General features: G+C 36.5%; 3 protein-coding genes and 1 non-coding gene across 4 annotated transcripts in view; 1 reads left to right on the plus strand and 3 right to left on the minus strand.

Annotated features, from left to right (window-relative positions):
* Positions 1–695: 695 nt before the first annotated feature.
* On the minus strand, positions 696–4,344 carry LOC135080422 (two pore potassium channel protein sup-9). The gene is made up of 8 exons (XM_063975057.1): positions 4,195–4,344; positions 3,902–4,084; positions 3,129–3,346; positions 2,785–2,959; positions 2,519–2,625; positions 2,246–2,364; positions 1,630–1,741; positions 696–853 (listed from the first exon to the last, which is right to left on the minus strand). The coding sequence occupies exons 2-8, from the start codon at positions 4,032–4,034 to the stop codon at positions 725–727; spliced, it is 993 nt and encodes a 330-aa protein (XP_063831127.1). The 5' UTR covers positions 4,035–4,084; positions 4,195–4,344; the 3' UTR covers positions 696–724.
* On the minus strand, positions 1,174–1,366 carry LOC135080920 (U2 spliceosomal RNA). The gene has a single exon (XR_010259089.1). It is a non-coding gene; the product is annotated as a U2 spliceosomal RNA (small nuclear RNA).
* Positions 4,345–5,630: 1,286 nt separating the features above from the next.
* Positions 5,631–27,839, plus strand: part of LOC135080738 (bifunctional glutamate/proline--tRNA ligase) — a 52,263-nt gene continuing 30,054 nt past the window's right edge. Inside the window, exons 1-13 of the mRNA XM_063975449.1 lie at positions 5,631–5,771; positions 5,854–6,183; positions 6,406–6,556; positions 6,719–6,838; positions 7,100–7,226; positions 7,646–7,838; positions 9,183–9,354; positions 10,408–10,566; positions 11,403–11,477; positions 11,638–11,782; positions 11,974–12,221; positions 13,032–13,239; positions 14,530–14,718. Coding sequence (XP_063831519.1) covers positions 5,735–5,771; positions 5,854–6,183; positions 6,406–6,556; positions 6,719–6,838; positions 7,100–7,226; positions 7,646–7,838; positions 9,183–9,354; positions 10,408–10,566; positions 11,403–11,477; positions 11,638–11,782; positions 11,974–12,221; positions 13,032–13,239; positions 14,530–14,718 — 2,154 coding nt within the window. The 5' untranslated portion in view covers positions 5,631–5,734. The remainder of the gene's footprint in view (positions 5,772–5,853; positions 6,184–6,405; positions 6,557–6,718; positions 6,839–7,099; positions 7,227–7,645; positions 7,839–9,182; positions 9,355–10,407; positions 10,567–11,402; positions 11,478–11,637; positions 11,783–11,973; positions 12,222–13,031; positions 13,240–14,529; positions 14,719–27,839) is intronic.
* LOC135080737 (MATH and LRR domain-containing protein PFE0570w-like) lies at positions 19,005–27,593 on the minus strand. Its single transcript, XM_063975448.1, has 7 exons — positions 27,508–27,593; positions 26,927–27,305; positions 23,891–25,377; positions 20,809–23,796; positions 20,459–20,730; positions 19,894–20,261; positions 19,005–19,811 (listed from the first exon to the last, which is right to left on the minus strand). Coding segments are annotated over exons 1-7 (5,742 nt in total). The 5' UTR covers positions 27,510–27,593; the 3' UTR covers positions 19,005–19,565.

A 27,839-nucleotide genomic window follows, 5' to 3' on the forward strand; every position in this document is an offset into this window, starting at 1 on the left:
TAAGAGTACCTATATTATCCAATAAGTTGTGGGTGGTCTGCGACGTAATACCATCTCAATGCCAACAATCATTGTCTGTTAGACGGTACGAAGTTCGCCGAGTCAAAATTATAATTGTTTAAGAGTATGCCTGCAACAATATTAACGTTTCAGTTATTTTCGAACAAATAATTTTTATATAGTAGCCAAATGTCGATAGCCAGTATGACGCTCACTGCGGCGCGCTCGCACTGTTCTGCGTCTAAATCAAAAACCAATACAGACTCCATTCTACAACTTTACACACGTTATTTATAGACTACTAGGTATAATTTAAAATAAAAATAAAAATTTTAAAAAATACCGAAGTTTTGTAAAATTTGATTTTAAAACTTTACTTCCGGTTTTCTATGTGAACAAAAAAGAAATTTCAAATATGTAGTAAATAGTAAGAAACACAGTTATTTATTCTCAAAAGTCCAATAGTTAGTTTTTTTTTAATCAAATGTAATAATAGCAGTAATAGCTTCTGAAAAATCTGTTCCTGAAATTTTACCAATTTTTTTAACGCTCATAAAAAATAAACTAAGCTTCATAAAAAAATTATAATGATGCACATCCATTCAGGTCATATAGCAGTACATTTAATCCAAATATGAACAAAATCCAAAACCTGACTTGATTTTCGCTGTCCGCTTCGCGTGAAATGCCCCTATTGGCACATTGTTCATCATAAATCATAACATTACACAGATGCCCGCTCGATGAGGTCGACCGAGAGCGATGCGCGTGAGGCACGACGCGACGCGCGAGGCGCCGCCAACAGAGCGCCGCCCTCGCACTGCTTATTGCCGAGGCAGTTGCACGAACACACCTGGAACAGTGATGGATATAGCTAATCAGCTTCTATACATATTCCGTTAACGTATACCTCTATCTTTCAAAGAAATATAAAAAGTTACCACCAAAAAAACATTGACATTTTATGAAATAGCACTGGAAAGCAAAGCGTGGGACGTCCACCTACGTAGACTGACAACCTCATAGAGCTGGATTCAGTCAGGCCTCTACCAATCGATCAATATGGATTTATCATCATGGCGGAGGACCATGTTAATGGATGATGAAGACCATACTTATATGAATTGCACATTGTGCAACACACTTAGCTACTTGTCGGCTTGATTATAGGGTTAAATGTGGGCCGATCCCGGCGGCACTGCAATGCCGGGCCGACCCGCGAGAGGAGTGGAGCGAGCCCCGAACATCCTCTCAAAGGACAAAAATCAGTTTAATATACTGGTCCCTCAGTGAGGGAACTTTCAGATATTAAGCTGAAAAGAACAGATACTACACTTTGATCTTAGCCAAAAGGCCGAGAAGCGATGTCGAAACTGAGCGACCCGAGGGAGGTCAAGAAAGAAAAAAAAAATCTGGACACCGCGGTACAGGAATCTGACGAAAACCTTATGACGCCATCTGTTGGCATTTAAAACAACTACATACTAGGTAGGTAGGTGTCATCATCAACCATCAACTCGACCATTGTCGTCTTATTCTAAATTTGAATTATGTAGTTGTGCAAATGTAATTTTTGGCATTGTAAAAAATTTCCAAAATTTTTACTGAGTAATAAAAGTAGGATCATACCGAAGCTTGATCGTCGTGCGAACGCTGGCGGCCCGCTAGCACATGCCCATCGATAGGCAACAGCGTTCTCGAGCCGTCTTTCTCCTCATCTCGAGCGTTTTCTTCTGCTTGCCTATAAAATTAATAAGAATAAAATTTTAATACCTAACGAAATTAATTAATGCAACCTTGATAACATAGTAAAAGTGAATAAAATACAATGCCGGCCGTTTGGTGTAGTGGTTCAGAAAGTAACTACTATGCCGATAGGTCCCGGGTTCGATTCCCGGCCGGGCAGAAATTGAAATGATGAATTTTAATTTCTGTGACGGGTCTGGGTGTAAATATGTATAATATGTATGTATTTAATAATTTAAAAAAAAGTATATAAGTAGTATATCCGTTAAACTAGCACCCATAACACAAGCATTGAGTTGCTTACTTTGGGGCTAGTTGGCGCTGTGTGAAATTGTCCAAAGATTTATTATTTATTTATTAATGCAATATGAAAGTAATTTGTAACCCATTATAAGCATATTATTTTTTGTTCACATCATAATATAATTAGAGTTTTTTTTACATTTAGGTAAATTATTTATTTTTTTATTATGCATTAGAGTGTATGTAAGATACTCACATAGTCATGAAACGCAGCACAAGTAAGTTGATGCTGGCAGCAACTACTGCTAGTCCAAAAAGTATGAATACCAGACTGAGGGCAACATAACCGGGCTTACTGGTTAAAGCTTGATCATTCTGTAAATAAAACAAAAATAAATTACAAACTATAACCCTGATTGCATACTTTGATTTATGCAGTTTTCTATAGTAAGTTGCTTTTCATTGAAATTTAAGCTATAAAATATTGCCTAAGAATAGTAAAATAGATTTCAGTTAGACTAATGAATACCTGAAGCGCAACATAATCTCCAAAACCAATCGTCGTCAGGGTCACAAAGCAGTAGTAAAAGCTGTCAAAATAACTCCAGCCCTCATATCTTGAGAATACCGCCGCTCCTGTGAGCAAAAATATTTAAATGAAGTTATCACAATCTACAGTGGTCCTTCGACCAAGGACCTTGGGACCCAACTTAATTCTACAACCAAGGAAGAATCCATAATTATTATTATCTCTACTCTCATGTCAAGTTTTTCTAATTAATAATAAACCCTCACCAGTGGTAATGATGATGGAAGACAGCATGCCTGTAGCGAACATGAGGTTCATCTCGGTAGCTTCTGTGGTGCTGCAGCGGAGGTAGCACTTGGCGCGACGGATGACGACCGAAGCGAATTTGTTCAACCGTTCGCCAATACTTTGGAACATGACCAGCCCTAGTGGAATGCCAACCTGAAATCCCAATAATTTTATTAAAGCCAGGCACATAAATCGATTAAGTCATAAATAATGTCTGTCAGTAAAGTTTGAGGCCACAATAGTCTTAACGGATTTTGGATTGGCTGATTTGAGATTATACGAAAGCAGGTTAAAAACCCATCATATTATGATGTTTACTTACCATTGCATATGCCATGCAGAATGCTTTTCCACCAACCGTCACTGGAGTGGAATGCCCGTAACCAATCATAGCCAAAACGACTGTTGCAAAATAAAAGGCTCCAGCAAACTTCCATTGTGGACCGGCTTTGTGTGGCTTGTTCTCTAATATTACTATCTCTATCATGTGGTAGTCTTCTGCTGTAATATTGTATTTACGGACTAGGCCATTTTTCATATCTGAAAATTGATAATAATTTAATTACAGGATTTAGATCTGAATTAGTTAAAGTTGTTTGCAGTTTAATCTCAAGTGAGAAAATTATTTTGTATGAATAAGGTCAAATGGTTTTAATAATATTTTTTGAGTAACAATTAATCTTTAGTCATATTGTGTAAGTAGTAAGTGTTGTGTATGTAAGTTAGATTTTAAGTTCTACAAACATATTAGCATGGGCTTGAAAATAAAATCTATGAAGTAACGTAGCCGCGCGAGTTCATGTCCATCGGGGCCTTACTTACTTACTTATTTACATAAACTTACTTATAAGTTGCAAAAAATATGGAATAAGTAGATAAGGTTGACCTACTTAGTTAATTACTTAATGGTAATAATTATCGATATCGACATTAGCATAATTAGTTAGGTAACAGCACTATCGCATTCCTCAGGATGGACATGAACTCGCGCGCCTACTGTAGAAGTAGTAGTTTCTATGAAGTAGAACTGTAGATAAGGTACAGTGTTTCTAGCTTGATATGATGTCGTATAACGGTACAACTATATCTACAAACCTGATAAAACCTCCCAGCGTTTACTTTCAGTTTCGGACTCCAGCGCGTCGAAGACGGCCGCGCCGATCAGCAGATACGTGAACGTGCACACCACCAGCGATAATGTACGAACATTTTGCCGTTTCATCCTCATTAGTACGTTAGCGCGCTACTTTTCCATCAATAAATATTGTACTTTGCGGTCTGAAAGTAGACAATTTGTATGTATTATAATACTTTAACTCTTTACATTAAAAAAAAAACATTTACGTAAACAGCAAGTGCTAAAATTAAATAAATCGTTTATAACTTACCATTAACATGAGTAGAAAAACTACAAAACTTAAAGCTCTGTTTGTAAAGTTATCGTTTCACAGTGTCATTTTAATTTGTTTAATTCGGTCAGCGTTAACATTGTTTCATAATTTCCCAGGCATTTTCCAACATTTTCCAAATTTCATTGATTTCCTGTTTGACAGTAACAAAGTTTGTTGTTACCATTGTAAAAAAAATCTGCGCTATGAATATGGAAGTTTAATTTATATTAAAATAATCACGCTATTTTCAGGTTTTTTCATGACTTAATTATATTCTAATTTTCTTTATAAAAAATATTTTTATTGGAGAAAATGGTTCTGAAAATTATTTCTTTTACACGTTTAAGGTTGCAAGGAAAAAAAATCATTCAACATTCAAACTAGGGATGTAATTATTAAAGCATAGTAATTGAAGCAAACTAATTGAATTAATTATTGAACTATTGATATTTGATCCTTCCCCTATCCGTCCCCCGGACACGGCCTGAGCCGAGGTCCGAGCCTACCGTGGCGCCCTCAGGCCCTCCCCTCGATCGGGCCCACTAGAGTGAGCTCGCCGTGTAGGGTAGACTTTGGTCCAACACCGCGGTGGGCAACCCTCTAGTTGGGTTCGCCACTGATCGGGCACCTTATGCACTCGATACGGCCCGATTGCGAACGTCGGTCTGCGACCGACGCGGACGAGGCTGAGCCCCGATTACGGTAATTTTTAACGTCTCCAATCCAGACACGCTTCTCGATTCTGCGATACGATTGGTCGTTCAACAGCGTACGTCAGCTGTTTTGACCAATCGTATCGCAGAATCGATGAAGCGCGTCTGGATTGGAAACGTTAAAAGTTACCGTAATCGGGGCTCTGGGCTTCGCTCCGCGAAGCCCACACTCGGCCTCGTCGGCACGCGCACCGACGATCGTCAAACGGATAGAGTACCTTCTGTACTCGCCACTCTGCCCGGTGAAGCTGGAAAAGCTTTTCAAGCTACCAAGGCGCGTTACTTCAAAAAAAAAAATTGATACTTTACTCTGCTTTATTGTGTGGTCGTAACGAATTGTGTTTCTTTTATCCATCCGATATAGAAGGCATGTGGTAGAAATACTCTAGCTAGAGCCATTTATGTTTACCCATCAGCAAACAAAAAATCTAAACGAGTAGAAATTGTACTATAGTCCCAGTAAATCAAGCATTTCAAATTAAAGCTCTCGTCGCTTAATTGATGAATCTTTACAAACTATCTTCTATCCTATCTACAAATACAAAAAAGTGAATTTTCACAAAATTAATAATTTTAAAATATCGGGCTTATGACGAATGATTTTATGATCAACCACTGTAAAGTTTAATCGTAAATGTATATTTATCGATTAATGTTTCAATACCTTTGGATGTCGATGCACATCCCTGTAGTCAAGTTGTCAGTCGTCTGTCATTTTTGATTGACATTTCTTTTACTCGTGTGTGGTGTGCTCCATCGGCGAACGTGTGTTTTTTAAAAATTGATAAAATATTAATTACCGGCTTTCTTAATTACGTGCAACAATGAAAGTTGTTTGTAATAAATCAAACCCACCATTAGGTATATACACTGTTTTCAAAAATGTTACATTGCGTCATATTTTGGGATTGGTCTGAAAATAGAAATTCTCACTTATTTTCAGGGGGTTTACTGGCGGTGGAGCTGTTCAGGTGTTCTGGACAAACCATAGAAGTAGTTTGGGGCAATGACTCTACGGTAACCCTTCCCAAAGCTAAGCCAATGCCATACGGGACAAGCAACGATTTGATAAGAATACTCGTAAATGCTTATGTCAAGAAAGCTGATGGTCTTCAGGCGGTGACAATGAACCATTGGCTAACGTTTAGCCTCACTTTGGAGGATGAGATCCCTAAGTCTATTGAGTACTTGGACAAAACCCTAGGTCCTTTGACTTATCTGGTGGGAGAGTCACTGACTGTCTCTGACTTGGCAGTGTTTGCAGCTTTACATGGTACGTAAATAATAGTCACCTTTAACTTTACTCTATGGTCTATCATTTTTGTCACTATCTTGAAAATGTGGCATTTTTTAATCTTGTTTTTACGAGCTCATTTATTACCTACATAGAGATCTAAAAAACTGCTCCTCTTATCTTATAATAATAACTGAATTACTTATACTGAAGTTAGCTTCTCTGTAAATTAAACAATCAATTCAACTCTTTTGTATGCAGTTTCTGGCCGATTCAAAGAGGTTTCAAAAACAAATCAATACAGCAATGTAGGCCGCTGGCTAAAGCTGATTGGGGCCCAGGCTCCAGTCCTGAAAGCCTTGAAAGAACTGCCTTCTGAAGCACTGGAGAGTCTGAACAAATCTTCATCTAGGTGAGCATAATATTGCATCATACAATCAATATTATTGATCATTATTACTACCTAGTAAATCCCTATAACATTGTGCAACTCTGTGATATTCAATTTAATATCTTCCAGCTAATACTATTTATAAAATTTAGGACTACTGATTATACTATTGATGTATTATAGGAGGTCACCACCAGCAAACAAGGAAGCAAGTTCTGGCAGACAACAGGAAGGCAAGTTTGTTGAACTGCCTCATGCAGAGATGGGGAAAGTTGTTGTACGATTCCCACCTGAAGCTTCTGGGTATGTCTTCACTATACTCATTTATTATTTATTTAATTTTATATGTAGTGAAAGTTAGTAAATTAAGGTAAATTTACCACGAGCATGCTGAATGGTTTAGATCTGATTAAAACTGTGTTAAAAATAAAATACATGTGGTTAGTAATTGTCAAAGGAATCTGATAGGCACTCTAGCTGTTTGTATTTAACAGATGACTCTAATTTAACATGTAATATAATACAATGAAGGTTTTCTCTAAATGTTGCATATTCAATTTGCAGGTACCTTCACATTGGACATGCCAAAGCCGCGTTGCTAAACCAATATTATCAGCAGGCATTCCAAGGGAAACTAGTCATGAGGTTTGATGATACTAATCCAGCCAAAGAAAATGCTGACTTTGAGAAGGTAAAACATAAGAACATTGTGTTAATTCTAATCTATATCAGTATTTTTTTCTTTCCTGCATAATTTGATTTAAGATAATTTATAGAAGTTATTAGAAAATGCAATAACTTTCATGTGGCTTCATTCTACTATCCATCAAATCAATGTTTTGTCCAGCTGCCTTTGTGCCCAATGTCGATTATAACACAGGCAACTTTCAGTGACTGCTTGAAACAGATTACTTGAGGTATTTTTGTTGAACAATATTATTCTGTAAGAGCTTCGAAATATCAACTTGACTACTGTGATAGATGTATTTGTTTGCCATGTAGTTTGTTGTTTGCATCTTGTTCCCAAAAAAAAAATCTCTTGTAAATGTTTCTCCAATATTTTAATAAGTATACAAGGATACTTGTTCACATAGTTTCTTTTCCTTCCAGGTGATCTTAGAAGACGTAGAAATGTTGGAGATCAAGCCAGACCTGTTCACGCACACCTCCCAGTACTTCGACCTGATGCTTGAATACTGTGAGAAGCTCATCAAGGAGGGCAAGGCGTTCGTAGACGACACACCAGCAGAGCAAATGAAGTCGGAGAGGGAACAGAAGATTGATAGCAGGAATAAGAATAACTGTGAGTGATTTTAGTTTCATTTCACTGTATAAGATTTTAAACTTTCGCGTTCCATTTCAACTAAAATAGTAAGACACGGGTCTTAATATTTTTAAGTGTTTTAGTTTAATGAAAATGCTAGTAACTTTAAATTAACTTTTATTTTCGTTCATTTGGAGGATGGGACTGTATCTGTAAGTTAATATAATTTGTATTGAAGCAGCAAAGATCGACAGAAAAATTCTTACAATGCTGCATTATTGTATTGTTGTTTTTGACCTGACCTGTTATGTAATGACTACCTTCCCCATGATGACCAGGGTTGCGGAGGCCTGATGTTTGCATATTTGTCCCTTAGTCGCCTTTTACGACATCCACGAGTGTGGGAGTAATTCTATTCTACCACAGAATAATAATAAGTACTACGCACAGAAGTTTTACTTCGCGAAGGTATTTAAAAAAATGTATGCTCAATGTCATTAACAATATGGTGTAATTTAGCCTGTCTCAAGAGTCAAGCACCATTTTGTTGACAAGTAACGTCAGTGATCGGTACTGCGCCGAAGCTATAGGGCTGACTTCGGTAAAATGATGTGACGTGAGGTGCCAAACTGCGTAAAATGGCGGAGGAAATACATGATTTAGCATGAACTATCATGAATAATATTAACTACTTATTTACCTCTCAGTGTCTTGAGGCAACTTAAAAAATTACATTCTGTGTTTTTATCATTATTTAGGCAGTTAAATACTGCACAGTATTTAGTACACCATTTTCTTTATTTTCTTCCATCATACACAAGAATACGCGTGCGTGAGTCAATGTTCGCTCGTATGTGAGGCCTTGTCGAATAGTATCCTGTAGGTGGGCCATCGTGCGTGTTTTGTTTTCGATGTAAACTCGCGGAGATGAACAGGCCTGATTCTACTGAGTACCTCCCAGCTATACATAAGTGCCAAACTATTGGTCTAAAGCTAAACTGATTAAAATATTTTTGATTTTGATTGATTAATTGATTAATGCGTAAGAGATATCAGTGTGAGAAATGTAGGCAAATGCTCTTAAAAATAAAATAAAAAATAAAAATAAAGCTTTTATTTCCGCAAGTTTACAATTTTAAATATTAAGTTAGAAGCATTTGTCTTCACTCTTGTGGCACCCCTGTATGGGCAAAAGCCTCCTCCATTCCGCTCCATTTCTTCCTGTCCAGGGCTAGGTCGAGCCAATTTTCTCTCGCTACTCTCATTATATCATCAGCCCACCTTTCCTTGGGTCCTTTGGCAAATGCTCTTATTGTCTCGAAATTGAAAATTAGCCTGAATGTCTAAGCCTAAAAAACCTGATGATGATGACAATATTCCCAGCGGTGGAAAAGAACCTCCAGCTATGGGAGGAGATGAAGAAAGCGAGCGCAGTGGGCGTGCAGTGCTGTGTTCGCGCCAAGATCGACATGCAGTCCACCAACGGCTGCCTGCGGGACCCCACCATCTACCGCTGCAAGCCGGAACCGCATCCCAGGACTGGCACGCAGTACAAGTGAGTATACAGTGTGAGTCACGTTAAAGTGCACATATGAAAATAGGTGAAACTAGACCTATTTTTATCGACAAAAAGGAGTGAATTGTAACTAAAATGCTTAGTTTACTTCCAAATCTTTTGTTTTATTTGAAATCTAACTTGTCTTTATCAAAATTACAAATCTAGAACCATTTTCAGTTTTGTTGTTAACGAAGCGTTAAATGGCGCGCCCGGAGAGGCTTAGTTCAAACGATCATTGCAAATGTTGTGATAGGGATAGAGACATGCGATTTTTGGTTTTACGAAGGTAATACTATAGAGAATAATACAAAGTAATAAAAACCACCGGTTATAGGGACATTTTTTGGAGAAATTTATCAAATAACCAAAAAAACACGAATTTAAAAGCAGATTTTTTTCAAAAAGTATAATTTTTTATTATTTGTTGGCCTTTTTTGTGTATTTTATGTTTTTTTTAGTATCGCCTGTTATTTAGCATTATTGCTGTTTTATTTTATCAGGATATACCTCTTAGTTTAAAAGTAATTACGTTTTCTTTACGAGAAGTAATTGGAAGAAAAAAAAATCTATAATTTTTTTTAAAAAATCTCAAAAAAAATTTGACTTCTTTTTTGTCGATAAAAATAGATCCAGTTTCACATATTTTCATATGTACACTTTAACGTGACTCACACTGTATTATACCTAGTGAGACAGAGGTTGACCTTTTGAGATGGAGGATCCAAAAAATAAAGTAACAAAGTTTTTCAGTTTTTAAAGAGTCTTTAGTGGCTGTCTAATAGAATCGTCTTTATTTACATTAATTTTCGAGATCTAGGGTTCGCTCTCTCGCGCTTTCTCCCCAAGAGAGCCCAATCATGTCAATGAGTGTAGGTACATTAAAAGATAATTAGATGAAATGAAAGACATGCCAATTTCGTTTTGTGCTTTTGTATATTTCAGTCATTAAGGTGTTATCATCATTTTGGTACAGTGCCACATATTTTTCTTTAACTAAATAACTTCCATGACATTTTCCAAAAATTACCAACCCAAAATGTTCTTTTCCAGAGTGTACCCCACATACGATTTTGCGTGCCCAATCGTAGACGCTATCGAGGGAGTGACGCACGTGCTTCGGACCATGGAGTACCACGACCGAGACCCGCAGTTCTACTGGTTCATCGACGCGCTGGGACTGAGAAAACCATACATCTGGGAGTACAGCAGGTAAGATAAGTTTAGTTTTGAGATAGTGTTGTCGAAATATCGAGATTTGATCTTGATAGTGGTTCATTCAATGCTGGGACTGAGAAAGCCATACATCTGGGAGTATAGCAGGTAAGTTAAAAGGGTAGGGTCGCGATAGTGTTGCCCAAATATCGATTTCATCGCGCTGTCGATTTGTCGGCGATCGAAGCCGTGACGTACGTACTTCGGACCATGGAGTACCACGACAGAGACCCACAGTTCTACTGGTTCATCGCCGCGCTGGGACTGAGGAAGCCATACATTTGGGATTACAGCAGGTAAAATAGTGTCGCGATAGTTAGCCAAAATATCGATTTGACTTTGATAATCAATCGAGATGTCGATTTGTCGACGCGATCGAGACACTTGGCTAAAAATGGTGTAGCTGCGATAACGTTATCCTGGCAGAATCCGTTTTCCTTGAATACTGAATACTGTCTGTTTGTGTTGAAACAGCTGAAGGCTGGAATTTAAAATTTTTGGGCATATTTACACCAGATAGGGCTCTAATTATTTGCATTATTTGTTGAAAGGTGGCAACATTTTGCTGAGCATTTTATAACGCACACGAGTACAGCAGGTGGTTCGCATTGGCGAAACACAGGCGGTTACCGTGCGGTTACGGTTGTATGAGAACTGCTCAACAACCGCGCGATTATCGCTGTGTCTGAACCGCCTTTCGTGTTTCGTGATAGTGTAGTCGAAATATCGATAATTTGACCTTGATAGTCAGTCGCACTGTCGATTTGGCGACTGGATTGAAGGCGGTAGTAATGTTAAGAATATTTAATTTTACTATTTTATTTTCTTTCCAGATTAAGTATGACAAACACAGTATTGTCAAAGAGGAAGTTGACCTGGTTTGTAGAGCAAGGCCTCGTAGATGGATGGTAAGTAACAGTTTATATTTTCAATATTTTTGTAATCTTATTCTCTCCATGATTTTAGGCGTCAAATGTATGGGTTTATCGCGTAAAATCGATTAATTGCCTTTATAAAAGTTTATCAATGGTGTGTTTAACTAATTTCCCTCCCTTGTAAATATTACAGGGATGACCCGCGGATGCCAACGGTCCGGGGAGTATTACGTCGCGGCATGACGGTGGAAGGCCTGAGGCAGTTCATCCAGGCGCAGGGCTCCAGCCGCTCCGTGGTCTTCATGGAGTGGGACAAGATATGGGCCATCAACAAGAAGGTACGTTTCAGTTTCACAGTCCGTAGAAGGAGGAAACCACCACCTAAATTGCCTGGTTGACGAATGTACAAAAGGACATGAAACCATGAACAAGACGTTCAAGACAGAATCAAATGGCGGCGCATGATTTTTTTGTGAAATAATCGATCTTAAACGTCCGAACTGGCAGTTTAATCTTTTCTTTATTACAGGTCATAGACCCAATAGCGCCGCGCTACACAGCGTTAGAAACAAGCACCGTGCCAGTGAACCTCAAGGGCGTTTCTTCAGACTCCAGCCTAACGGTGCCTCTTCATCCCAAGAACCCAGACGTGGGTAACAAGACAGTGTGGGTCTCACCAAGGTTGCTGATCGACCAGGCCGATGCTAAGAGTCTGAAGGAAGGAGAGAACGCCACGTTCATTAACTACGGGAATGTTATGATTGATAAGATTCACAAGTAAGTTTTTATCATTATCAGGTCATTTAGTCTCTATTGTAGGAGCACAACCTTTTTTGATTTCCAGAGGCAAATGGAGAAATTAATTGGTCCGCACTCCACTGAACCGGAACACTCGCGTAACGGAATATTCTCGTATTTGTCCCTTCTCTTATTACTAAACCAAAAGCTTCTGCTTGAGTTCATGTGCAATAATGTGCATGCAATGACATGTTTTCTCTTCAATTTGACTCGTTATTTTATTAATAATGTTGCCCTCTAAAAACACAGTTAGACACTTGTTGTAGGATTTTTTGTTATTATTATTATTTATTAAATCGCTGTAAAAACCTATTTCTTGATCAAATCTCAATCTATATTACTCAGTCAATCAGCTTCAGAAACACAACACACCTCATCACACTAGTGAGGCCTATGTTAGTATCTTTTCTATTACCATTCCAAAGCGGCGTTTACCCGTGGTCCCCCCAACATGTCCCCCTGGTGGGTCCACGGGTAATTTTTTTTACCCGTTGTCCCACTGTTCTGAACAGTGTTTGCCAGTGGGTCTACGGGTAATTTATTTTAACCATGGTCCCACCGCACTAAGTGGCAAACATTGCTTGTCACCTAGCCTAGGTATCTATAATATTATAAAAAAATCTATAATTAATATAGAAAATAATTATAGGTAGGTATGGCACTATAATATCTTTATACTATCTTCACATCACACATGTGGGTTAAAGTCACTCATATGGGGACATGTTGGGGGGACCACGGGTAAACGCCGTTCCAAAGCACATAGTTAATTTAAACATTCATTTCCAGAGCACCAGACGGCACAGTCACAAGTATAGACGCAACATCAAACCTGGACAACAAAGACTTCAAGAAGACCCTGAAACTGACCTGGCTGGCTGACAGTAAGCAGTCGCCTATGGTCGAAACTTACTGCGTGTACTTTGACCATATAATATCTAAGCCACTTCTGGGAAAAGACGAGGACTTCAAACAGTTTATTGGGCACAAGACTAGGGTAAGAATGTTAAAATGTTAATTCTGAAAAGTAATGTAGCCTCAAACTTAGTCGGTCGACGACCTGGCAATGGTTGCGGGAAGCAAGTGGATGAAGGAGTAAAGGGCAGCGCAGGATCGAAATATTTGGAGGAGGCCTTTTCTCCAACAGTGGATGTTTTCCGGCTAAGATGAAAAGATTTCTGTTAATAGGTCGTCCATGAGAGGTCGTATCATGATGATGCATGGGGTGATGTTTTTTTTACTTCTTTTAACAAAAGACTGATGATGAATAGTGGGGTTTTGTTTTCTTTTTAATTTATCGTAAACAAATTACTCATATTCCTGTTAACCCTACCAAGTAAGCTAAATATATAGAATTATGTCTATGTTAAGAGAGGGGTTCACTACAATAGTAATAGCACAGAATAATAATAAGTACTACGTACAGAAGTTTTACTTCGCGAAGGTATTTAAAAAAATGTATGCTCAATGTCATTAACAATATGGTGTAATTTAGCCTGTCTCAAGAGTCAAGCACCATTTTGTTGACAAATGTCAGTGATCGGCACTGCGCCGAAGCTATAGGGCTGACTTCGGTAAAATGATGTGACGTGAGGTGCCAAACTGCGGAAAATGGCGGAGGAAATACATGATTTAGCATGAATTATCATGAATAATATTAACTACTTATTTACCTTTCAGTGTCTTGAGGCAACTTAAAAAAGTAGGGTCAGGGAGGCAACAGTGACTCACTTTTTTTTCGAAACTTAATAAAAATAGATATCGCTTTAATATTGGCCTAAAATTTGCTCACATTTTAGATACACTATTGAACTGTAACTGAGCACTCATGATTCTACATTATTTACTACTTATGTCAAAGTAGGAACCTAAAACAAAAAAATGATAATTGAGCCACTGTGGACTACTAGGTGTACACACTGACTCACTACCGTGGTACACAGTATTAACGTGGTACACAGTATTTAGTACACCATTTTCTTTATTTTCTTCCATCATACACAAGAATACGCGTGCGTGAGTCAATGTTCGCTCTTATGTGAGGCCTTGTCGAATAGTATCCTGTAGGTGGGCCATCGTGCGTGTTTTGTTTTCGATGTAAACTCGCGGAGATAAACAGGCCTGGTAATAGTCCAGCCTTCTACATGAATCGAACTAACCACCCTCAAATCTCGAGTCGGCAACCCGATGCCGACTTCGAGGCCGATGGTCTTTTGTCGCTTTCAAATCAAAGTTTCTTTCTTTCATTAACTTCTTATTCAATACACCCAAAACCTTCTAATTCCAGTGGGAAGTCCCAATGCTGGGCGAGCCGTCCCTAGCCCACGTGAAAGTCGGCGACATCATCCAGCTCCAACGCCGAGGGTTCTTCAGAGTGGACGCTGCGCCGGCGCCGGTTTCACCGCACACGGCGCGAGCGGCGCCGCTGGTACTATTCCACGTGCCAGACGGACATACCAAGGAGATGCCCGGCCAGGTAAGTGGGATGAGATTTGTGGGTTGAAAATTTTATATGGCTATAGCTTTTTGAAAGAAATTAGTTTCAGAAAGACCAGAGGACTGAAACAAAAGAGCAAAGACCTGCCTTATGGGTTGGAAAAGGGATGAACTTTTTATAGGTAGCTTTTTGAAGGAATTGAAATGGGGATTAGATTTGCGAGTTGAAAAGGGGATGACTTTTATATGACTATTTGTAGGATTATTATAAGAATTAAAAGTTTCGAAAGAACAGAGGCCTGAAACAAAAGAGCAAATACCTGTCTTATGTGTTGGAAAAGGGATGAACTTTTTATAGGTAGCTTTTTGAAGGAATTGAAATGGGGATTAGATTTGTGAGTTGAAAAGGGGATGACTTTTATATGACTATGACTATAGGATTTTTATAAGAATTGAAAAGTTTCGAAAGAAGAGAGGACTGAAACAAAAGAGCAAAGACCTGCATTATGGGTTGGAAAAGGGATGAACTTTTTTATATGTAGCTTTTTGAAGGAATTGAAATGTAAGATGACCGGGAATTTATCTCGTATGGAAAGGGGAATGAAGTTTTTATAGGCAGTTTATTGAAAGAATAACAAAATATTATGTATTTTGTAACAATTGAAATATAAGATGACTGGGAAATTCTTGCCTTGGGTTGAAAACGGGATGAAGTTTTTTATAGGCAGTTTTTTTACAATACTCGAAAGAACTAGGAAGTTTCGATGATGAATAATCTTCGCTCAAATTGTAGAAAAAAAAGATAAAAACGAATGGTGAAATAGTTTTTAGGAAAGCTGGCTTTGTAAAATGCATTGTGTAAGATGTTCTAAAATCTATGTGCAAGGAATAAAGACATATTATGAGAAGAATCGAGTACTTGGCAGGTAAGTGAGTAGTTAGGTAATACCTATTACAGTTGCAAACAAGAAATAACCAACGTGGAAATATTTTTGAAAGTATTTTGGTCAAATTAAAAAGTAAATTTTAAAGAAAGAATGCCTTCCCTCTACACGTGGCTTAGATGCTGGAATAGAGACTAAATATCGACTAATCACTCGGCTCCTATGAAACAACTTAGTCGCTGCCCTCAGCTAGCCATCTTAGCTTGGTCCCAAAACCCAAGCACGTCATATCCCATTAAAACTCTTTGTTAACTTATTGGTTTTGGCAACGCGAACTTCATCACGACCATATTCACAGTTTTATCAATAAAATTGATCCTGCGGACGGAAAAACATAGAAGTAGGTATAATGTAACGCGCGTAAAATATGCATTTTAGTGTGCGAGTAACGTTTGTGTTTTTGTGTTCCATTATAATGTAGCTGTTGTCCTTTGCGAATTTGTAACTTCTGGTAGTCTTTATTCGGTTATGGGTTTACAAAACTGCTTCTATGCTTTTCCGTTCGCTGCTAACAAACATCTCGTTCTAGATGAAATGCTGAGCACTTATTTTTCCTGGCTTTACTAAACAAAATAAAATTTTTGGTGCATCATATCGTGTTTTTCTTATTTGTCCTCTTCGCTTTAGTAACCTTGCGTAACATGAAAATTCCGAAGATTAAAACAGGTTCAGGCGCTGCGCAGACGTAGATCATATCACATTATAGAGCAAGAGCCAGTGAACGCCAGATTCGTTGTTTGATTGATGGTTCGACGACTCGAAACTTCATGATGGTCCAACGTTCTTACCTATGTTGGGAGCATGCGCTGACAAACTTTCTGCTTTTATAAAACGAAGGTCTGGCATTCACTGGCTCTTTAGTCCATTGTAGCCGACACGGCAACTATCCACGGGAAAACGTAGCGGTTGCTGTATCCGAGAGTGCCGTGTAGGAAGTCATGTCGCTTGTATCTTCAAGTGACTATTCCAAGTTTAGTCCTTCACTGTAGATGTAGTTTACTTCTTTGGCAAACCGTCCGTCAAAGTCTTAACACAAATAGTGTATAGAAGGTGTTAGGTAAATGGGTATATGAGCCGACACTAACCCATGTTAACATATGCATATAAATAGTATGGTGAAGTCAGAAATTTTATAAAATCCGATTTGTATGAAAATTTAAATTATTAAAATGAAGATATCAATTTTCTGACTTCACCATACTATTTATATGCCCATGTTAACATGGTCTAGTGTCGACTCATATATCCATTTACCTAACACTCTGTATAGCAGCGCAGGTAGTGGGAGAACGTAAAGTTCAAGGTAGTTTTTAGGTCATAGCAGACATATCAACTCGGAAAGGGATCAACACCGTATCGCCTTTTACGAGCTGTCATCGCCTTTCGCGCGCTGTCAATGAGGGCTATCGTTTTAGCGCTCACCAGTTAGCGCCACTGTAGAGTAAGGTCCTGTCAATCGCCATGGGTGCCCACTGTTAAGTATAAAAACGATAGCCCTCATTGCGAGGCGAATGGTTTACTTGACGGTGAGCGGATAAGTGTGCGTTGAGTATGGAGTTTCATACAAATAATATTGACCACCTCGAGTTGATACAGTTACGATCCCTTTTCGGGTCGATAAATGGCGTATGTGCTACGGTCTTTTATCTAACAGTGCACAGTTTTTAAGTTTGCGTAGCGCTTCAGACACGTTAGCCTTACGCTGCGAAGCTTACCACTCCGGCAATAAGCTAGCTAGACTACACAATAGCTTTAAGTTCAGATAGATTCACGTTCTTACACGAGTAAATCGCATACATTTTTTTTACGCGTACTTGACCTAAAGTACGGCCAACGAGAAGCGATACCAAATGTAAACAAACCCAATGTCATGGTCATTTGGAATAGCAGGGGTGCATAACTTTTTAATATACTCAACATCAAATAAACCGCACCTTCCGCGACGCAAACTTTAAAGATTTTTTTCTGTCACAATCATGGTGCCCCTAAAATATTGGTGTTATTTGAAAGCCCAATAAATATCCTTAAAGAAAAACACATTTAATTTCTTAATAAATGATTAACATAAATACCATAAATGTGACTTGAAAAAAGACCTCACTTTGGGCTCACCTCTGGGATCAATTAGACCAATTTTTATGGTTATAAAACCAAATAATGATCTCACGTGTCCTCTTTAACAGATGGATCGCGATTAATCCCAACTTAACAGTTTTATAGCCATAAAAGTTGGCTCAAGCGTAACTACCTATTTTTTGAAGAAGTGACTCTGGATCCTTCTAGAGCCACATTTTTGGAGTAAAAACCTCTCCTTTAATGAAATGAAGCTTAGAACTAGGCTTTCAAATGGTGTCAATATTGGTGGGAAGTGGGGATGCATACGTTTGAAAGTGCTTGTCGCGGGAGGTGCGATTTATTTGATGTCGAGTGTAGTTAGATTACATATTTTTGTAGACAATATAGTTTTAAAAAATATCTGTCACACCATAAAAATAGATGTTTTATCGAATTTTGTTTTTGTTATAATATGAATTATTGTATAATGTAGATTTAAATTAAATAACAAGAATAATAATAACATTTCTGCCTCACAATGTGCCCGGTGTATGGCAACAGGCCTACCCCTTTTTCAATATATCGGAATAATAAAATAAGAACCGACAAAACAGATTCGCCCTCGTGAATTGCAACAACTATTTATACTAAAATGGATGTCCGAATGTTGACGAACCCGTCTAACTTTGACATATTTTGGCGGGAGAACGAGACATTACGACAAATACACAAGATGGGAAGAGACAGAATAGATTGTCAATTCGACAGTCGAATCGACCTTTTGTATCGCTGCTAGTTGGCCGTACTTTATGCCTGTCATCGTCATCAAAGGTATATTGATATTGCTACGTGGGGTGCCATTTGGAAGTGTTAACTCTGCGAGAGGTCCCGTATACTCGTGGCAATATGAATACACCAATGACAGTTTAAATTCAATAAAGTAAAAAAATATACTAACCATTAAAACTATAACTAAATAACATTAGTTTCTGACAATCAATAGGAAACATTGAAGCCGAATAAAGTTGTTTGACAAGATATAAATAAATATTGCGCTTTTGTAAAAAAGTAAAAAGTTTATTCGTACGTTACGAAAAATACAATTTTAAGCTCTGCGAAATTGTTATCTTTATAATGCTGCGCGTAAGCTGAGAGGCAGAGCAGAAAAAAGGACCCTATGCCGTTGGCATACGGTGTAATAATTAAGGTTTATTTTCTCGCAGAAAATGGTGTTCTCTTGTCAATGAAATCTGCACTTCATTTCAACGATATTGGTACGAAATTTGCTTGATGCTGTTTCTGCGATACGTAGTTTCCATCATCTACCTCAATGCTTATGCGCTACTGGTTCTTATATTATAATACTGGTAGATAAGTCTGAACAGAAGTTTAGTAAATTTCGTCGGATGCTATACACTAATTAACATAAACAACTTAATTTAAGACAACATAACTGGTAATTTAAGAAAAAATGCTATAAACTCTTAAAACTAAACAAATATTTCTTTCAATAATCATAAACGCAAGTTAGGAACTCTGTAAACTTAAAATTAACGAAGTATTTAGACACAGCATGCGCGATTGATCGTAATCTAATAATTGACTCGTTTTTCTTTATAATTATAATCGTCTAACTAGTACTAATAAATCATTGGTTAAATCAATCATTCATGCTGTATTGTCTACTTTAACTAAGCAACTAAATTAATAACAAATAAAAGATAAAATAGATGACATTTTCCACAATCATTTTACTTTGCTGCATAGAGTTGGTGAGTACACATCCTTGTCAAAACGTTTATTATCAAAAAGTCGCTGAGACAGGGATCGAAACTTATAATACTCAATGCAGCGGGTAATCTTAAATACTACACATAAATATAAATTTTTAATACACATCAAGGTTGAAAGTTTCATAAATAAAAGCATTGGTGTACACGAATTCTATCGGCATACGGGTTGTTGGATTCAGATGCAACATTTCTTGAAGTAAATCACGAAGAATACGTAATTTCGCTGAATCATCAGACCTTTGCCTTCTGGTCAGTTTTTGTCCCCAGTCCCTATAATATGCTTCAAATAAAGAAGAGGAGATCCTGTTACTCTTCCTGAATCTGGCTATCAATTCACATTGCTGTAAAGATATTATAAATACATTATCGCTTCAAACTTATCGTTGGACCAAAAGAGCTCATACTATCAAAAGGCATAGTTACCTCCCAAGCAGGACCATATCTCCTGGCAAAAAATTGGCCGCGGTAGTGTTTGTTTGTGAAAACACATTGGACCAACATATCGTTTGGGATGTTACCAAGTATACACATCTGCTTATACAGAATATCGTTATTGTACTGGCCCGGGAATAGCTGGCTGTTGGTACACATTTCATAAATGACTAGAGCAGTAGACCACACGTCCACCTTTCCGAAGTATGGAAATCCCAATATCGCTTCAGGGGCTCGATAATTCGCTGTGCCTACTCCTGGCAGAACAGTGTGACCTTCCAAATACTGAGCTTGATCAAATCCAGCGAGCTTCACTCGGTCATTGTTAGCATTTATGAGAATATGAGCTGGTTTTATATCTGAAAAATAAAAAGGAAACACGTGGTTTTTAAAAGTAATTACAATTAGCGGTAGTGATGCAGCAGCAGCAGCAGAAATGCTTTAGAGTCTAGACTATGTTATATTTTTTAATTTCATACTGAAATTGAACAGTGACTACGAGTAGCTTGCTAGAGCATTTCAGCTAAGCTTCGTAGTGAGAATCCGCCGTTATTACCTAAATGTAAGATGTTATGATTCCGTAATATTAATACTGCTGATACTAATTGTCTTGTAAGCATTTGAACGACATCGATGTGAAAACATTTTTTACGTTCATTCATCACTTCCTTGATGTTTTTAGGGAAAAAGTCCATTACGTAACACGAGTGCTCCGCCATTGTGAATCCATCTACTAGGAAGATGATATGATAATTTTTTTTTGGTATATCCGCTTGGATGGTTTTCAGCATTTGTCCTATTGGGCAGCCTGTCATTCTCTTGCCCTTACTGTAAAAAAGATACATTATTGGTTAATACGAAACGTTTATGAAATACCACACACAAGTATTATGTATAGGTACTTACTTCAGAACTTTCAAAGCATAATTTCGCCCATTTTCAGCTTTGCATCGGTATACTTTAGAAAATCGGCCATGATGTATCAACGATTCAATGGTAATTTTTGTTTTTAAATTTTTTGTCAGTCGGAATTCCAGCGCTTTTAGTAGTTCTGTTCCTCTCAAATATAATTTAGTAACTGCAGTTTGTGGTTGTTTAGAGGATTCGCTTTTGTTTTTTTCGTTATGGACCATATCTTGTTTTATTAAAGTTGTCTTAACCTCCGGCACAACTTCCATTAACTTAACAGGTGCATCATTTTTATTTGTAATCATTTTAAGTTTTAAACATTCAGGACTTCCAGCACTTGGTGTTTTATCCGCATCACTTGTCTCGGAGTTGTAACTTGTTAAATTTTCGTCGTTCAAGCTCACTACGTCATTCTCATTCACATTTAGGTCAGTACCTTTTGTCCCTGAATTATTCGAAGTTTTATCAGCAATACTGTTGACTTGTTCACACGCAAGATGTAATGCAGTCAAGATTATATCATTTTTTTCTAATTTTTCATTGACCTCATGTACTTGTAGATCTTGTGATACTTCTGTTGTTTGTTTAGTAATGTTGTTTCCAGTAGATTCCTTTTCATATGTGATATTACTGATTTCTATATTATTTTGTGAATTATTACATTCTTCTTTAAGCTGCAGTTCAGGTGAATATTTTGTCGTCAGCGTTTCTTCTGTTTTAGCCAATTTTTGGTTGGATTCGATAGGCTGTTCTTTTGTTGGTATGATGTTATTAGAAGAAACCTCTTCGGTTTCAGTCGACAAATCAACATCAATCGAATTTTCCATTGCTATTGTTTCGTTATTTTCATGTTCTTTGCATACTATACCAATATTAATTAAAGAGTTTTTATTACTCATTTCTGAACCCTCTTCAATAGATATCACGTCATTAATATTAATCGAATTTTCATCTGCTATTGTTTCTTTATTTTCATGCTCCTTGCTAATCATTTCTATATCGATTGAAAGGTTTTCTGCGTTATTTATCATTTCTGAAGTATCTTCACATGATTTAGTATTTTTATGATTTGATGACTTTTCTTCATCTTTATGCATCGGAACTGAAGTCTCTTTTGTAGGCCTTTCTACATTTTTTATTTCTGATGACTTTGGCGACAATGTTAAGTCAATGACATCGTCGCTTGCAGACTTCGCAATCGTATGCTGCTTTTCTGATTCTGGTTGTGTTAATGGGGTTTGTACGATATGATTACTTGAAGATGTGTTGTTAGGCTCATTCTCGGATTCTACTACTGTCAAGTCTATAGTAACAACTTCTTTTGTCTCGTTTTCGAATGTTTTGCCTTTATCGCTAATAGTAGTAATATTGGCGACTTCAGATGTAGTTTTATTGATCGGGATGGTACTGACTTTCGTTGGATCAATTTTTAGTATATTTAGAATGGTGTTCAGTTCAGTTTGACTGGTGCTAAGTTTATTTGGTGTAGTATCATATTTATTTATATCGATATCTTTGTTCAGTTCAGTTGAATCAGTAGCCAGTTTATTTGGACTTGTACAAGAATCCAATTTATTTGTAATGATGTCTAGTTCAGTAAGATTGCTGTCCAGTTGATTGGAGCCTAGCTTGGTTGACGTAGTAGTCAGTTCATTTGAATTAGTGTCTACTTTATTTGCACCGTATTCCACTTCAGTTTTACTAGTGCCCTGTTCAATTGGTTGAGCGCCCACTTTAGAACTGATATCTTGTGTATTTTTTATTATGTTTATTTGAGTTGCAATGGGGTCTAGTACTACATTAGTAGTAATTAGATCATTGCCTGCTTCAGTTGAATTACTGACTGGTTTAGTACGATTATTATCCAGCTTTGACTTAGGGTAGTCTATTTTAGTTAGATCTGAGTTAAGTTTATTTGAACCAGTGCCCTGTTCACTTGGGGCAATAAGTTCAGTTGACTTACTATCCTCTTTAGATTGCTTAGTAGCCACTTTTGTGGAAAAGTTATCTAGTATGTTTATACTGGTGTCTATTTCAGTAACATTTTTATCCACTTTGCTTTGATTAGAGCCCCGTTTGTTTGGAATGATGTCTGGTTTAGTTGAATTGCTGACCAGTTTGCTTTGGTTACTGCTTACAATGGCATCAATGGCAGAAAAAATATTATGACGTCCTGGTACATTACTTAAACTGTTGCTTTGACTAGAACCCAAGGTATTTATATCTGTACTCTGTTTAGTCAGATAATTGTCTTGTTTGTTTTGACTGGTGTCCAGTTTATTTGAATTGTTGTCGAATTTAACAGGATTAGAGTTCAGTTGAGTATGAATAGGTATCAGTTTAGTGGAATCAGTATCTTGTTTAATTCGATCGGCATCTAGTTTCGTTGGGTAATAATTTATTTTGGTTTGGTTAGTGTTCTGATTAGCTGAACAATTATCCAGTTTATAATTGTTAACAATTTTGGTTGAATTGATGTCTATTATAGTTTCACTGGCGTCTTGTTTAGTTGTATTGTTGCCAGTTTCAATTGATCTGATAATTGCTTGACTAGAGTCTAGTTTGGCCCAACTTTTTTCGTTTTTAGTTAGATTTGTTTCCTTATTTGAAGTAGAGACTGGTTTGGTAATAGAATTAATGTTATGTTTGGTTTCATCGCTGCCTATTTGTGTTGAACATGCGTGTTGTTCTTTTACAATTATGTCTGGTACAGTCACATTTCTGTCTGCCACATTCTGGCCACATTTAAATGAGCGGGTGTACATGGTTGAATTGGTATCTGATATCCTAGATTTGATCTCTATCAAACCGACTTTATTTTTATTTTGGAATGTACCAGAATCATGAATTTTGTTCGAAGTTTGATTCTCATCCTTAGTTAATTCTAAAGACCGATATTTTTTATCATTAACATAATCTTCAATTTCTTGCGAGTTTCGATTTAGTTCCAATTCTAATTTGACTTGTGGTGATTTGGTGTAGAATCTGAGGAGAGAACACAATAAATTTATTATTAGTTAAGTATGAAAAAAACAAGAATAAAATATCGAGTATGATTTTTCATTATTTTGTATCTTACCTTTTGTGCATATTTAAATCGTCCTTCGCTTTCAGTTCCTGTTCGTTTATTATAGATTCTTTAACAGTATCGTGTTCAGTGTCTTCCAAACATTCCTCTTTTGAAGGGTTTTTAACATTAACTTTATTCTCCTCATCATTCAAAGAGTCTACAATATCATCGACGTTAAAGTCATCAAGAAAAGATATAATATCTTCATTAACTTCTTGACTGTCCTTATTATTAGTCTCGTTGTCAGATTCACTGGATTCGGACCCGTTTTCACAGATAACATTTATAACTAATTTGATTTTTTTATACTTCCTAGACTTCTTTTGCAATTTTGGAGATTCTTCAGGAATTACCGGTTTAGGGGTATCTTTCTTTTCGTTGTTTGGTACAGTTATGATTAGGTTTTCGCGTTTATTGTTTTCATGTTTTCTTTTGAGCTTGCTTCTTAAATCTTCAACATTATTACTATGAAAAGATACAATTTTAGGACTATTTAAATCATAGTTATTTTTTACTTGAACTACACTTTTAACAGCTGTATTAGACATTTCGGAGGTTTTATTAATATATTTTTGATTAGATTTTGTTAACGGTTTTGTATTAATTATAATATGCTCTTCGTTATTGGGTTTTTTGGTTGGATTCGTTTTTTCTTTGCTATTATCATGATTTCTATCACGTTTTACAGTATAATCACTGGAACTGTATTTATCCTTTTCTTTTCTCAATTCACTTCTGCTGCGAGATGGTGATCTACTGTTACGATAAGTATGTGCCCGTTTTTCAGACCGATTTTCAGTTCTGTTGGAGGTCTCCATGGCATCTTTAATGTGAGGTCCATACCATTTGTATGGATTTTCGTTTTTTGATGTTGAAGGTTTACTTTCTTTGGAGTCCTTTTTTCGGTCAGCATGTCGATCGGCAGATCTTTTTTGTACAGAAATTGCTTCGCGCATTGACTTTGTATTTTTGGGTATGTCTTTGTCATGTTTTTCTTTATTGTAGGTGATGTTTTCGCGTATTTTTGATTGAGAAATGGAAATGCAGTTGACTTTTTTTACAGCATTATTTCTGTCAACATTTTTTAAACTTGAATTTCCGTCATACTTTTCTTCATACGGGTTATGTTTTTCGTGTGTTTTTGAATAAGAAGTAGGAAATTTCAAGCGAAGAGGAGTTTTAGTTTTTTCGGCAGTATTTGATGAGTTTAACTTATTTTTTGTGTGAAGAGCCTTTACTTTATCATTGTCTAGATCCGTGGATCGTTTATGGTAGGAAAAATTCATTTCAATAGGGTGTTTTATTTCATGGTTATTTCCAGTAGCGACAGAATTATATTTCAATGGTGTAGTTGTTCTCGCAACATTCGACAAGCTTGGTAATTTTTTTGTTGGCTTAACTACATCATCATATTTGAATGTTGTCTTGGAAACATTTTTGCTGGTAATTTCTTCATCAACTTTGGCATATTTTTTCTGAACTGTTGAATTTGTGAGCTGTAGAAAATATAAAAATCTTAAATGATAAATCTCACAATTTTAAATAGGTGGTACCTATATCGTGGAGGTATCAATAGATACCAATTTTAAAAGGCTAGACAAGATACCAGAACTAGCTTTATTTTTATGCATTCATTATCGTGACTAATAAAGGGTGTTTTTTTTATAGTTTACTAGCTGTCACGGCGAACTTCGTACCAATAAAGAGTTGTCATAATTTATAAAATCACAATATTAATTAATTAATTTACCTATAATATTTGTCAATTACTGATTTACGGGGTCGGCGAACTTCGGTAAATTAATGTGTGACGTGAAGTGCCAAATTGCGGAAAATGACGAAAGAAATACCTATTTTTTTATTCATCATCATCATCATCATCATTTCAGACATAGGATGTCCACTGCTGAACATAGGCCTCCCCCAATAATACTTTCCATGTTGATCGATTGGTAGCGGCTTACGTCTAGCGCTTCCCTGCTACCTTTACGATGTCGTCGGTCCACCTTGTAGGTGGAGGTCACACGCTGCGTTTTCCGGTATTTTTTTATTATACAGTAAATACTCGAAGTTTTTTGACAGATAAGACTTAGAAGACAAAAATTTGGATGAAAGAATTTTTTAAATCTTTTTTGTAGTTTCAGAGTTTATTCCATTCTAACAAACAATCAAATCTTTCCTCTTTATAATATTAATGTAGATCAATTAAAAAGGTTGATTTTACTATTCAAATACCATTTCCAACAGGGCATTTATCAATTCTCAAAAAGAAACTTACCTCCCTCCCTATACTATAATGACTGATTACTGATGATAATTTGTATAGAAAGGATTTTTAAATATTTGAACTTCAATCTCTAGGGAAAAGGAAACATTTGGGAGTTAGAAGAATCAATCCTATAAAATAAAAATAACTTTCATGATCAGAATCAACATAATTTATATTTTATTTATTTGATAACTTTTTAAATCTTGTTGTAACATACTAACAAAAATAATAAGATATTTATTTGTTAAAATCATTAATTAACATAATTTTCAATTTACAATGTCTCCCAAAATACTAAAGCCTTCCTTAGATTTTCCTGAAATATGTAATGTTTTCTTACAAGATGCCTAAGTGCCTAACTGCTGAAGCTCAATACCAAAATAATTTCATGATTTGTATTATGTAGTTTGTATTTGTAAATTGTGTAATAATTAATTAACTAACTTTGATATGATTCAGATATTGTGCAGGTTAAACTTAAATACTAGTAATGTTTTACATAAATAATTTTGTAGATATACAACATGCGGTCAAGATTTTCTAAGTGGCTGACTTGTCAATAACAAGTGACACAATTAAATACATGTGGACCTGAGTCATCAAAATGACAACATAAAAAAAACTTCAATACTACTACCTAATTCACTTTTAAATAATATGTGAACTAGACAAATGTTAAAGATATCACATACACACCGGGACATGTTTTTTGTGTTTCAAATATAGGTCAGACAGTGATAAATTGAAATTATTCTTTCAAATATTAATTCACTTACCTGCGTAACTTTGGACTGCGACTGTCCAATACTTTGCAAGTAATTTGAAGCCCAGCTCAGCGTCTTCATAATTCTTTGCTCACATTCTCTTCTGGTGTCTTCAGTGATATTTATACACTGTGTTACTTGTACTGGCTTATTGTTGGGAACATTTTCCCCCGCGAAAATCGGCACACTGTTATTATTTTCCATAGGGACAAATGGCACACTGCTAGTATTTGCTATAGGGACTACAGGTATAGTTTGGCCCCTGGGTTCTTGGTTGGCATCAAGTTTCTGTTTTTTCGGGGGCGGCGGTTCACAGAACGACACAGTTGGCACAATAATGATGTTAGAACTACCTACGTACTTAGAATTGTGCGGATTCGACATTTTATACCTGTAACAAAGAACGACTCCAATAAATACAGGGCTTAATTTACGATTTTTCACTCTAAATACCTACCTACCTTTTAAATTCTTCCTCTTTCTTAGAATAAAATAATGTTCCTATGTTCATTTTATTAAGTATTTCAAATGTGTTTGACTAACTTTAAACATTCATGTTTAATTATTTTTGTTAGGGAGTTTAAATGACTTACATAAATCCAGGCAATGCTACGGTGAAGTCGGTAAGTTAGATAAAAAAAATTATGCTAATATTTCGCGGGCTGATAGTGATCTTCATTTTCCAATTGGAAAAGACACATGAAACTAAACGTCAGATGGAAACAACCGGCAAATGTCAAGATGACATTTTGTTTTTTTAAAGCAAAGAAAAAAGGATATCGAGAGTTGCGGCAATATTAGCGGCCATTATTATTTTCTTCGATCTTTCAATTTATTGCTTTCATTTTCTGAGACCTCATGCGTGAAGGGACTTTCTTTCAGAATGCTTTAATTATTTTCACTACTTAGAACAAATTAGTGTTAT

Source organism: Ostrinia nubilalis, chromosome 18, assembly GCF_963855985.1.
Source record: "Ostrinia nubilalis chromosome 18, ilOstNubi1.1, whole genome shotgun sequence".
Taxonomy (NCBI): Eukaryota; Metazoa; Arthropoda; class Insecta; order Lepidoptera; family Crambidae; genus Ostrinia; species Ostrinia nubilalis.